At 40.0% G+C, this 13,419-nt stretch overlaps 1 protein-coding gene across 2 annotated transcripts in view; it reads left to right on the top strand.

Moving 5' to 3' along the window:
• Positions 1-28: 28 nt before the first annotated feature.
• Positions 29-13,419, top strand: part of LOC140141378 (uncharacterized) — a 48,269-nt gene continuing 34,878 nt past the window's right edge. For both annotated transcript variants that reach the window (XM_072163227.1, XM_072163226.1), the window contains exons 1-4: positions 29-188; positions 8,056-8,190; positions 11,191-11,327; positions 12,736-12,929. In XM_072163227.1, the coding sequence (XP_072019328.1) occupies positions 8,072-8,190; positions 11,191-11,327; positions 12,736-12,929 (450 nt within the window). In that variant the 5' untranslated portion in view covers positions 29-188; positions 8,056-8,071. The remainder of the gene's footprint in view (positions 189-8,055; positions 8,191-11,190; positions 11,328-12,735; positions 12,930-13,419) is intronic.

Genomic DNA, 13,419 nt, shown 5'->3' with positions numbered 1-13,419 from the left:
GCGCGGATACTGTGCAGAGATCCTGCAAGTAGAAAACCGCGCGCTTTTAGACACGTGAGGGCCCTTTAAATCAGCTGTTGTTTACGTTTTCAACGATCGCGATCTTCAAGCTAAAATTTGGAGTCGACACTGAGCTGAGCAGCAGAGACCAGATCTAATCTCAATTTTGACGTTATTGTAAAGCTGAAGTAAGATAATTGACGTTCACGTTGTTCAAAAACATGTAGTTAATATAGTTTGTCTTATTTTATTTGTTCTTTTCGTAAAATAATAGCACGAATTATCCATTTGTAATTTTGTACACAAGCACTTCATGCACTTTAACATTGCATTGGTTTGCATTGTACAGGATCATGTCAGAAATTAATATTTTGTTCTGGGTCTGATTATTCTGACTAATTGCATTGGTAGGTATGCCAGGCCTGAGAGAATATACCTATTCGTCTCAGTGCCAGGCAAACCTTACATGTACCCCGGGACATGTACACATTTGTTTTAACCAAATTCGCCTAGAACACAATACATATTTTACATAGAAATTTAAAAGAACATGTAATGTGTAGGTCAAGGAAACCTACATAAATATGTTTTCTATACTTCACTTGACCCAAATACAGTGTATATGATTGTTTATGGTGATGAGACAATCGCACATGGAATTTTAGAGGGATTTTGATAGCATGCAGTTCCATTAAAAAAGCTGCTATCATAATGATGGCTAAAGATCTATCTACATTTGTATCTATCTCCGGGATCTATCTATCTGCCGATAAGCAGGGCTGTCAACTTTTTGGAATTGCTTGGCGTGAGACAGAGGCGTACCGGGATTTGCCGACTCGGCAATGATCATTTTGTACCATGAGTATTTGAGCTACGGCGCTCGAGAATGTGAAAAGTGGGGGGGGGGGTAGGAGCAGCAAATTATTCATGACGATGCGTGAGATTTTATTCATTTTCCAGCTTTTTGCGTGAGATTTACTACCTAGGCGTGAGATTATACTACCTTGGCGTTAGACCGTGAGAAAGTGACCCAATGCGTGAGACTCACGGCCAATGCGTGAGAGTTGACAGCCCTGCGATAAGTACCTCCCTCAACTTGAGGATTGTTGTATTTGAGTGGAACAAATATCAAACAAAAGGTGCCAAAGCACCCGGGGGGGTACTTAAGTTTGGTTTTGGTAGGGACGTGCCGCTGAGATTTTGGAAGTAGACCCATAAATATACCAATTTTTCAAGAAATTTGGACCCATTGTATACCAAAAGTCAAAATTTTCGGCTGGATTTACCCAAAATTGTCTTAGTTTTTACAAATTTTCCCAAAATTGGGCTGTTTTCCGAAAAAATTGAGAAAATTTTGAAAAAAGGACCCATAATTCACATACCAAAATAGGCTTTGAAAAAGAGGTCATTGATGGCTGAAAATGCTACCCATGTTTGCGGCACGTCCCCGTATGGCCATTTGTACTGAGTACCCCCCCCCCCGGGCCAAAACAAAACTGGTGCTGAAGAGTGCGAGTAAAAAGCCTGGTGGAGCTGGTTATAAACGGAGAGTTAGTGGCTTCAAGCGGGTCCTGAAGATCTCCAGGGACTGGGCTGTGACCACTGATGCTGGTAGCGTGTTCCAAATGCAGATAACACTTACCGTATTGGTCCGAGTATAGTCCCACCCGTTTTTTATGTGAAAATTTTTCACAATTGGGGGGTGGGATTATACTCGAATTTAAAAAAAAAAAAAAAAAAAAAAAAATTTCAATGCATTTTGAAATCATTAACCCTAACTGAACACAAGGGATTATTGCTATCGGAAGGGAAAGAAGAAGCGAAAAAGAGAGAAGATGAAGAAAGAAGTCACTTTGCACCCCGGGATTGAACCTCGGACCCCTCGCATGCCACGCAGAAGATCCCCAGCGTGTAGCCACACAGGTGACGTTGGCCCGCCAGCGATTCCCTGGGCATATATGGCTTAGGCTGGTTTGCGTCATCAAGTCACGTGCAATGCGTGCACGAGCAGCGATTTTCATAGTGAGATTCAGTGAGATTTAGTTCAGTAAGGGTTAATCCAGCCTATATCTAGGAAAAAAGCCACATAACCCTAACTGAACACAAGGGATTTTTGCTATCGGAAGGGAAAGAAGAAAGCGAAAAAGGAGAGAAGATGAAGAAAGAAGTCACTTTGCACCCCGGGATTGAACCTCGGACCCCTCGCATGCCACGCAGAAGATCCCCAGCGTGTGGCCACACAGGTGACGTTGGCCCGGCCAACGATTCCCTGGGCATATATGGCTTAGGCTGGTTGCGTCATCAAGTCGCGTGCACGAGCAGCGATTTTCATAGTGAGATTCAGTGAGATTTAGTTCAGTAAGGGTTAATAGAGTATGACATGAATACAAATGATCAATTTTCATATTAAAAATACAAAATATCTTGGAATTTTTTTTTTTTTTTTTTTTTTTTAGGTCAACCATGAATGATCCTAGCATCTAGGTCTAGGTCCAGGGACACTCTTTTTTTTTTTTACAATTTCTGAAATTTTTCGAAAAATGGGGGGTGGGATTATACTCGTTCGTGGGACTATTTAAATACTCGGACGAATACGGTAATTGGAAAGTAGCTGTGCTGGAAAGATTGGATCCCCGGGATTGGATCCTACAGTGCTGTTGCTTGAACTGGTGCTGATGACCTCTGGTTGGTTCGGTTGATGTAGGCCTGCTAAGAATACGCGATTTTGGAGGCCAAAAAACGCACCCCGATTTTCCAAAAATGCAAAAATCCGTGATTTCCCTCCAAAAATGCAAAATCTAAAAAAAGTGAGGTACTGCAATCATTTGTGGTTGATTTAGAAAAAATTGGAAAAAAGACACAAAAAAATTACAAGTTTGTATCCAAATAGGACCGATTTGTAACTTGTGTTCACTGCATAGTCTATTGAAGATATAAAAATGCATTGGTTTTGTACACAATTAGTCTATATCTTTAGATAGATTTTGAAGTGAACACAAGTTACAAATTGGTCCCATTTGGATACAAACTTGTAATTTTTTTTGTATCTTTTTTCAATTTAAAAAAAAAAAATTTTTTAATGATGGTAGCACTTGATGTTAGGTCCAGGGGCTCTCCAAATCCGCGAAAAAAAATTAAAAATCGCAACAACAAAAATAAAAAATTTTTTTTAGATTTTTTCAAAAATGTCAAAAAACGCAATTGGAGCCAAAATACGCAAATTGCGGCGCAAATAACGCAATTGCGTATTCTTAGCAGCCCTAGGTTGATGGGAAAGATATGGTGGAGCTGCTGGTATGGCAACTAGGCCGTGGATGATTCTATACAGCATGATGACTTTGCCGTGGCTGTGTGCCCGTCGTTCATACAGGGACTGCCATTGGAGACTTGCCAACATCTGTGTTACGCTTAGTCCTGCCAGCAAGACTTCAGTCTTTATCATAATGACATTTACAGACCTGAAGTCATGCAGCGGTATTTAGGGATGCGTTGTACGTTTAATTAAGAAATCCAAACTTCAAACATCAAGAAATATACCTTGTATTTGTCAGTTTTACCTCAGAGATGCTGTAGACCCTCTCTACACAGTGTAGAAACATCACAAGTAGAATGCTGCTCAATATGATAAATCCTAATCATGAAAATTAAGACAATTTGCAGAGCAATATTTTGACCACTTTTGCACTAAGTAAATTACTCCCATGCAGATTGCAGGTTTTGCCAACTCAAGGAATTTTGAACCCACCCAAAAGATGAGATCAATGTAGGTCAATTGTCTCAACTTTGTCAGTATAGACTAGTACAGTGGGATTAAAAGGCGCTTGATGGTCGTTACACAAGACTACTGAGAAAAGCACTTAATGTTGCCTGGCAGTCGCACACCACCAATAAGGAGCTGTACGGCAATCTCTCCCCAATCTCTGAAAGGCTGAAAACAAAAAGGCTGAGATTTGCTGGACACTGTGCCAGAAGTGAAACAGAGGCAGCTTCCCGAGTTTTGCTGTGGCAGCCTACGCATGGTAAAAGATCTAGAGGACAACCACGGAAGGACTACATCAAGCAACTAATCGAGGATACTGGACTTGAGAAACAAGACATTAGGAACTGCATGCAGAACAGAGTTGTGTGGAGAGCCATCAGCGGAGTCCGACTAGACAAGTCGACATAAGCAAGTAAGCAAAATCATCAGTGCACGCCCAAACTCTTGTACAATGGGATTAAAATCATCAGTGCATGCCAAACTGTCCTTGAGAGAGTTCCTCAGCTACATCCTTAGACCTTAGAGCCCACATATTGTGATGTTTCTTACTTGTGGAATAGATGTTAATAGAGGGAACTGTAACTCAGTATGCCGAGTTACTACTGGAACTATGTTACGCTGTGTCTTTGGTTGTAATCAGACTTCACAAATCTGGCGGCACGTCTTTGGATCATGTCAATCTGAGACACCTGATCTTTTGTATGAGGGTCCCATACCGAGGAAGCAAACTCCAAAGTAGGGTGCACGAGGTCTTATATGCCTGCTCCTTGATGTTAGATGGACACTTCCTCAGGTTACGACGTAAAAAGCCAAGGGTGCTGTTACTTTTCTTCCAGATGTTGCTGATGTGCGGCTTCCAACTCGGGTTGCGATGTATGGTAACGCCAAGGTATTTGGCCTCATCTACAGTGCGAATTGCTGACCCATGAATTGTATACTGGGCTCCTAGGATGTTATTTCTTTTGTTGGATATTCTCAGGACCTCACATTTGTCGGTGTTAAAGGACATCAGCCATTTCTTCTCCCACTCTTGAAGGTTGTTTAGGTCATTTTGAAGGATGGAGATATCATCTTGTGACTCGATGGTTCTATACAGGAGGCAGTCGTGGGCAAAGACGCGAACACTTGATGATACATGCTCTGGTAGGTCATTTATAAACACTAGGAACAACAGGGGGCCCAGGACAGTGCCCTGGGGTACCCCTGAAGTGACGCGTTGCCAGGCTGCTCTTCTTCCCTCGATGGTGACTTGTTGGGTACGTCCTGTCAGAAAATCACAAATCCAAGAGTGTAGATGACCACGGACTCCATTATAGTGGTGAAGCTTCTGGAGAAGGCGCTCATGCGGGACTTGATCGAAAGCCTTCGAAAAATCGAGGAGGATGGTATCAATCTGGTGTTTGTCACAAAGTCCTTCAGCCAAGTCATTGATGGTTAACAACAGCTGTGATTCACAAGATCGTCTCTTCCTGAATCCAAATTGGGTTTCTGCCAGAAGACCATGGTTGTCCAGGTGATGAATTATTTGGCTGTGAATGATGTGTTCGATGGTTTTACAAACAATGGATGTGAGTGATATTGGCCGGTAATTCTCGGGCTTATGTTTATCACCCTTTTTAAAGATGGTTGTTACATTGGCTGACTTCCACTCACTCGGGATCCTTCCCTGGTGAAGTGTGGCTTTGAAGAGCAGGGTGAAAACAGGAGCTAACTCCTCTGCACACTCTTTCAGCAGATACGCTGGCAGGTTATCTGGGCCGCACGCTGTGTGTGGTTTAATCTGCGACAGGAGCTTCTGCACACCTTCACATTTGATTTCAAAGGATGGAACAGGAGGGTGAGGACTTCTGCCGAGGTCAGGTAAGGAAGGCGTATCCTCATCAGTGAACACTGAGACAAACTGGTTGTTTAGCAGGTTTGCTTTAACAGTGCCATCACTTTGAAGAGTACCATCCTTCATAAGGGGAGCTACACCAGAGCTATCACAGCGCTTGCTTTTGATGAAGGACCAAAATCTTTTTGAATTACTATCCACATCATCACATAACATATCACCAATGTAATTATTGTATGCTGATCTACAGTCTCTTTGCATTGTTTTCTTCAGTTCTTTGTAATGAGTCCAATCACTCTGCTTTTTAGACATACTGGCCTTTTTGTAAGCTTTCTTTTTCCTATGGCTGACGATCGTATCGTTTTCCCAGTTAATGTCAGGGAGGTTAAAATCGCCACTAATCCAAACAGTTGCTGGAGACAATTTGACGAATGGCATGGCACAAATTCTGAGCATAAGCAAGATCATTCTTTGGTGGCCTGTAAACTGATATGATGATGAGGGGGCAGAGGGGCTGTTGATTTACCATCTCAACTTTGGTGACAACTAGTTCACTATCACCTTCAAGCAGGATTTCACCATCGACAGGATCAGATTTAGTGGCAAGTAAGACACCTCCCCATCCATCAGGCCTGATCATGGCGATCTTTTTTGATTGGGGGGTTGAAGCCAGGAGGCATCATTTCGCTACTCAGAAAGGATGGTTTGAGCCAAGTTTCATTGGCAATTATAATGTCTGGTTGGCAACTTTCAACAGCCTCCCAAAATGCTTCTTTTTTGGCATTCATGCTTTGCCGGTTTACTGACAGAACTTTTAGAGGTCTAGAAACATTACTTTTCCTACCTGGTCTTTTTATAGGAGAAGATTGTTTGAGTGGAGATCCAATGACTGGTTCAGAGTTTATAGATCCATTGCTGTGGTTTGTAGCATCTTGTATAGATGTAGCAGACAGTGTTCGAAATAAGCACTTATGAGACTAAGATCTAGAAACACCCCTAAATGCTTTTTTGGGGGAATTGAATCTTTTTGATGAAAGTCAATCTTTGACAAGATGTAACTTTGAGCTACGGAAAGTGCTATGACACAAAGGTTTTCAGTTTTGTCTTTCTTTACTCAAGGGCTTTAATTTGATATATAAAATGATGCAGTTTGATGGCAAATTTGAATTCACCTGGCATACCTACTATTAAAAGTTGAACTTGTACTACTCCCTACCCTAATGACTAGCAGATGTGAATGAATCCACAGATGAGTTTATGGTAGAGGTATCCAAGTCAGACAAGCTTGTTTTCAGTTTCAGTTTCACTTAAGTAAGAATCTAGCATGGAGGATGAATGATTGGGAGTATCACATGCCGCGCATATCCAGGACCAGTGTTTACTCAGAGGCCGTATGTCTCAATTTTGGCCCACTGAAAATTATTTTTGTCTCACAAAAATCTGTAATGCTGTATTACAATTAGTGAATTTGGGGAATTACTGGGCCAAAATTGGGCCAATTTGGGAAGAAATTGTTTCATTTGGCGCACCTAATTTCCAGAGAGAGTAAACACTGTCCAGGACACATCTGATCTATTTAGGCCCTGGTAGGTTAACAGTCTGTGTGATACCAGGTGTTACAAGTATCGCAAGCTATGGCTGTCCGTGTACGAGACCATCAAACTGTCTACACAAGGATACTTGGGGGCATAGGGTCCGGGATTCATTTCAGTATCGTGGGATTGAGCAATCAATAATATGGCAAGGTACAGTGTCCGAAATAAGGAAAATATGGAGGTTGTCCCGAGGACAACTAAAGCATAACATTTTGATTGTCCCCAAAATGTGTCGTATTTAAGGAGGGAAACTTCCGAGTGTGGATCAGCCACAAATAGTCCAGGATGATGAATAAACGCTGTTGTTGGAAACAGTAACAAATCGGAGTTCCAAAACCAAGGGAAAATGGGTATGGAAAAGGTAACCAAAGGCGGAGGTTTTCGAAAATACGAGTTCCCGTGATCTGGACCTTTGACCTCGAAACACCCCGAAATGCCGTTTTGGTGAATTTTGCCAGCAGAATCTTTTTGATGAAAGTCAATCTTTGACAAGATGTAACTTTGCTACGGAAAGTGCTATGACAAAAAGGTTTTCAGTTTTGTCTTTCTTTACTCAAGGGCTTTAATTTGATTATATAAAATGATGCAGTTTGATGGCAAATTTGAATTCACCTGGCATACCTACTGAACCATGATGGACAGAGCTCCACCTAGCTCGTTCACGCAGCGGTTCCGTTGTCCCACTGGCCTAGTATTTGAATAGTGCATTCACTCCAGGAGCAAGCTTCCAGGGCATTCAATGTGTACAGTAGAATGCAAAAATTGGGAAATGTATATCTATTACAAATAGGGCTTTCTTGCCCTATGCCAAGGATTGATATCAATCAGAATCATGTTTTACATAAATTTTATGTTTGTTTTCACAGTTGTAGTTTGAACACGATGCCTGGCATAACAACAAGGAAAAAGATGACAAATGATGATGGGAAACGATTTGAATGGATTGGAGAGCCAGAATCAGACAAAACCAAATCCAAGAGAAGAGGAAACCAGTATTACAAGTAGGTATCACTAAAAATAAAAGACACTATCGGCAATTATATGCTGGGTTAGAGGTGACCCACATATCATTATTTTTGCAGTTTGGGAATCGTACTAAAAGGGTCACATGACCAGCCCAGTGGGTCAGTTGCTTGATGAAGTCTAATGGTATCAGATGCAACCAGACAGGGTCTAATTCTGCATAAAACCGAACAGCGTTATTTCTATAGATCTGCTGCGCATTCAAATTGCATTGTATTGCATCGTAATTTCATTTGTGTCTATGCTAATTATGTTTACACAACATGAACTCACGTGTTTTCAAGCAAATTCGCCGATAATAGATGATCAAAAGCGATCGGAATGTTACAAAAGTACAGATCGCATTCAGCTTACTTCATATGAGATGATCTTGGGAAAAATACGGCATAATTTGTCTTGGTGCTTGCGGAATGCCATGCAGTAAAATATTAAAAGCGTTGCGGCAATTCATGATTGACAACTAGCAATCGGCGTGTCCTTCAGTATCCTCCGCTGTCAATTTCTTATCCACTCACTAATCCTCACAAAAGCTTTGTGTTGATTACGTAATGTGTGGAGGCAAATTGCAATAAGTACAATGAAATAATGAGTAAAGGCGGGCTCGAGGCGGGTTTCTTCTTCATCTTACGTAACAGTATTGTTCTCCAAAAAACCGGAAGCTTGTCGTTTGGAGCTCTAGCTGAAATACAGCAAGAAAATGTAAGATAGTAAATGTAAACCTGTATTTTAGCTAGAGTATCTCGAGCTAGATGCAACAGAGCAAGTTGTAAAAATAGTAAGTTCCACAGGAGCATCACATGTGGAAATCCAATAGGGGAGACAATCTCATTATTGATGTAACCTGTCAGTTTTCTTCATAAGGATATCTCTTGATCAAATTATTGAATTATTATATTATCAGATTCATCAGGTTTGTTATTGTTCAAATAATTACAGATTGTTTTTACAAAACAAATATATTGTGGTGAATAGATGTAATAACTCACCAGCTGACGTTTCATCCGTCTTGTTCAGTCGGATTTCTTCAGAGTTGTGATGAAGCTCTGCTACTGTACGACCTGGTGTTGCCAGTCCTTAAGTCGCTTTGTAGCAGAGGGTTGTAGAGATTGCTCAGGTTGTAGGTGCCCTCGTCTCGGTTCATGGGTTCATTAACTGGGAGGAGTCGAGAGTTATTGATAAGGAGGAGATATGTATCAAGGGATGGATAAAGGAATCCATATGGATCAGGAGGAGAGGAATGAATAACACCATGAACCGAGACGAGGGCACCTACAACCTGAGCAATCTCTACAACCCTCTGCTACAAAGCGACTTAAGGACTGGGAACACCAGGTCGTACAGTAGCAGAGCTTCATCACAACTCTGAAGAAATCCGACTGAACAAGACGGATGAAACGTCAGCTGGTGAGTTATTACATCTATTCACCACAATATATTGGTTTTGTAAAAAACAGTCTGTAATTATTTATATTATCAGAGATTTTAAATGGGGAAAAAATCATTAAAAAAACCCAGATTTGTATGACTTTTATGGTAACATTTTTCAAAGTGCTACTTCTATAAAGTTAGAAAGCAACCCAGTCAGGGTAAGATTCTAGGCAAATTTGGTGACTTAGATCTGCCCAGGTCACAGAATTCTATATACACAAGAACTGGTCATCCCTATACCGATGCGTGGCCGCAAACGTAACCGTCCCGGCTGAAAAATGAATCAAAAAAGGTACGGCAAGAATTGTTCGCATCACATACGTCGAAGTTCACTTTTCAATGTGCAAACTGTAGTTAGGATAATGAAAACGACTGGTAAGCAAGTCTACTAAATGACATCAAAATCTGAAGAAAAAAATGGCGGACCGTCGCAGGACCCTTTCCAGAACTAATACAGCATATTTAGCCATTGTCAACATGGGGTCATCGGTTTGAATATTTTCCTTGTATAAAAAACTAACACCTCCGCTATATGGTATTTCATGGTATAACATTAATGGGAAGAAAAGTGCAAATGCTTTTCGTGTTTCGAATCGGACGAGTGACAAGCTCTAATGACGTCATGATGTAAACAACGTAATCGTCATTAATAATTAATTAGGTAAACCCAAATATGGAGGTATCCAAAAGTATGCTAATTCGAAGTTCGACGAATCATAATACGATCTTGGTATCCAATTCTATGCAAATGAGTTGAAGGAGGTTACGTGAACACATATACTTATTCTCATCTAGCTTTACTAAAAGATCTTTGGCCCAGGTGCACTTCCAGTGATATGCAATTAAACAGAGCTTCACATTTTGTCCATGCTTCAGCGCTGCTTTTTTCTTCCTTTTCCTAAATTTTAAATCACCTGTAAGACTTGCCCTTCACTTTGATGCTGTTCCAACAAATTGCATATTTTCACTCCTGCAGCAATTACAGATTTGATGTATTTTTCTTTTATTCACCCAATTATTTACAGCGCTTTCCGAGTGTCTTGTATTTGTAAGCAAGGCAGATTTGTCATTTGTGATAGTGTTTTTAAAAGTGCCTTCAAGGTTCAGCACCATCTTATTTGAGTTCTCAATTTATTTTCACTGAATGTATGCATACAAAAGGTACCTGTAGTCAATCTTCAAAAACTTTAGTTGTTCCACTTTGGAAGAACACTCTGGGTAAACGTACCTTTCACTATAGAGGAACTAAGTTGTGGAATAACCTTCCAGTTGGTGTGCGTTTAGATTATGACTCTTTGAGTCTACACATGTTTAAAAATGCTATTGTTTAAGTAAGATTCATAATCGCATGATTGTTTTTCAATATGTTATATGTATTCTTTGTAATTTTGTATTATACTTATTTTGTTAACATTTTGTATGTAACAGTTATCTGGACCTCTTGGGAGACCAGTACATATGTATTGAAAGATCTATCCAGAATAAAGAAAGATTAAATAAAATAAATAAATAAAAGATAAATGTTCCTTTATTCACCCATTCATTTTCAGGGCTTTCCGAGTGTCTTGCATTGGCCAGCGAGATGGCTACAGATTTGATGTTGGTGATAATGTTCTGATTTCAGCAGAGGAAAATGATGGTGAAGAATACACATGTATTGGCAGAATTGAGAAGCTCTATGACACAGGTAGGATGCATATCATGCATATCGTCAGCCTGCTACGCTAATTGCCTAAGTCATTTTTACATGTTTCTCATTTGCAATTTTGATTTTCTGAGTAATAAATCCATAATTAATCAAATTTCCAGCTGCATTTTTCATTAACTTGTGGAATACATCTCTTTTGATGTATTCTACAAGTTAATGAAGAATGCGGCTGGAAATTTGATTAATTATGAGTTCATTACTAAGGAAATCAAAATTGTAAATGTGAAACATGTAAAAATGACTTAGGCAATTAGCGTAGCAGGCTGACGATATGGAGGCATCAATGCAACACTGCATGCCTCATATCCATTTCTGGCAGAATTAGGAACCAAAAGGTTTACAAAATGTGTTTTCCAGTGATAATAAATACTCATGTCCATTTCTAACCCAAATAAGCCCATTGAAACCTGAATTACTCAAAATGGAGATGAGACGGCATTGCACAAGCCTCAGCACACTTTACAGGTTGTCACTGACCACTAGGGCCCCATATTATTCCATAAACCATTTATTTTAACAACTCAGGGATTTGGCAACTTCAGCGCACACCCAAGACATTCCACAAATGACATTCGCAACTAGGCTCAGCTCCCTGAGTTTCGTACAATAAGATAATTATTAGCAGTAAGGTCCTTGTCCAGGGGTATGTCAAGCTAACTTAATTTTTCCACAAGATCGTACTATCTACATGTAGGGTTAGAGTGAATGTGAACTACAATCAAGTGCAAATTTCCCTGGCACACTTGTTCATATTTCGCGCCCTCTGTTCAATAAAACCGGTCATATAAAGTTCACCATATGATATTTTATTTGTATAGTTTCCAACCTATTTCGAATCCCCTCCCTCCCCCACCCACCAATGTTGGAGCAAAAATATAGGCTATTCAAAAAATGAGGCGTTTGGTATACAACATTGAATAAGGGGTGTGGGGAGGGTCATTGAACTATGAAAGTGTCCCAGCAAATTTGCACTTGATTGTAGGTCTATGACTTCAATTCCACTTCAATTTGATTCGTTGTGGTATAATATACATTCTATTCCCTATGACCAGGGACAGGCGATTTGCGCGGAACTTTCTTTCCGCGCAATTTAGGTATGATTTGCACTGAGAAAAAAAAGTTCCGCGCAATTCCGCGCAATTTGCTATTTTTTTCCGCGCAAATCGCCTGTCCCTGCCTATGACCAATTAAAATGAACAATAAGATACAAAGAAAAAATAAATTGATGTATTATGAAAACCACATGTCCGATTTGCTTCAAACAAAAGGCATATTGATCAGTGTATTTTACCCACTCAATTAATCTGTTTAAAACATGCTCAGAGTATCTTATTTCCAGAAAGTATCCTCATATACCACCATAACACATTGTGCATTTGTCCTACAGGTGATGAAACCTCAACGAGTCGTCGAGCGCAAATGCACTGGTATATGTGCTACAGTGAAGTGTTGCAGCGATCTACATATAGAGTAAAATGCAGTTTGAAACAGCTCAACATAAATCCTGAAGAAGTTGTTGAATATATTGGTTCTAATGAACTAGATGACATCGATGTTGATACTATCCTGGAACAATGCAAGGTATGGAGTGGAATTCAACAGACTTGATTAAATACTGCTGAAATTTAATTTGAATTTTGCTTTTGAAAATATTTCTTTTATATTTCTCCTTTTTAATTTATTTACCTAACCTGGGCTAATAAGTTCATTTGGAGTAACTCTGGAAAATTCCACCCCAACCATAATCTCAACCCTATGAATATGATAAGTTATGATGATGATTGTCCCCTCCTCCTACTGGTATCAAACATGAAAGACCTCAATTTACCTCTTGAACTAGAGGCAAAGATTAACCACGGAACTGTGATTTGATGGAGTTTGACAACCTTAGATAACCCAAGAAACCTTTTATTGGGTATAACCAGGACAGGTTGTGATTAGTTCGGGGTTAACACTCGCTACTCCTTTTGAAACTTAATGGCATGATTCATGTACAGGTATTGCTTTCTGTTTAACGTCCTCTCTGATGGACAGAGTACTTTCATGATTTATTTAACCAATTCTAAATGTG

The sequence above is a fragment of the Amphiura filiformis genome, chromosome 19 (assembly GCF_039555335.1).
Source record: "Amphiura filiformis chromosome 19, Afil_fr2py, whole genome shotgun sequence".
Lineage (NCBI taxonomy): Eukaryota > Metazoa > Echinodermata > Ophiuroidea > Amphilepidida > Amphiuridae > Amphiura > Amphiura filiformis.
This window is presented reverse-complemented; position numbering and strand designations above follow the sequence as displayed.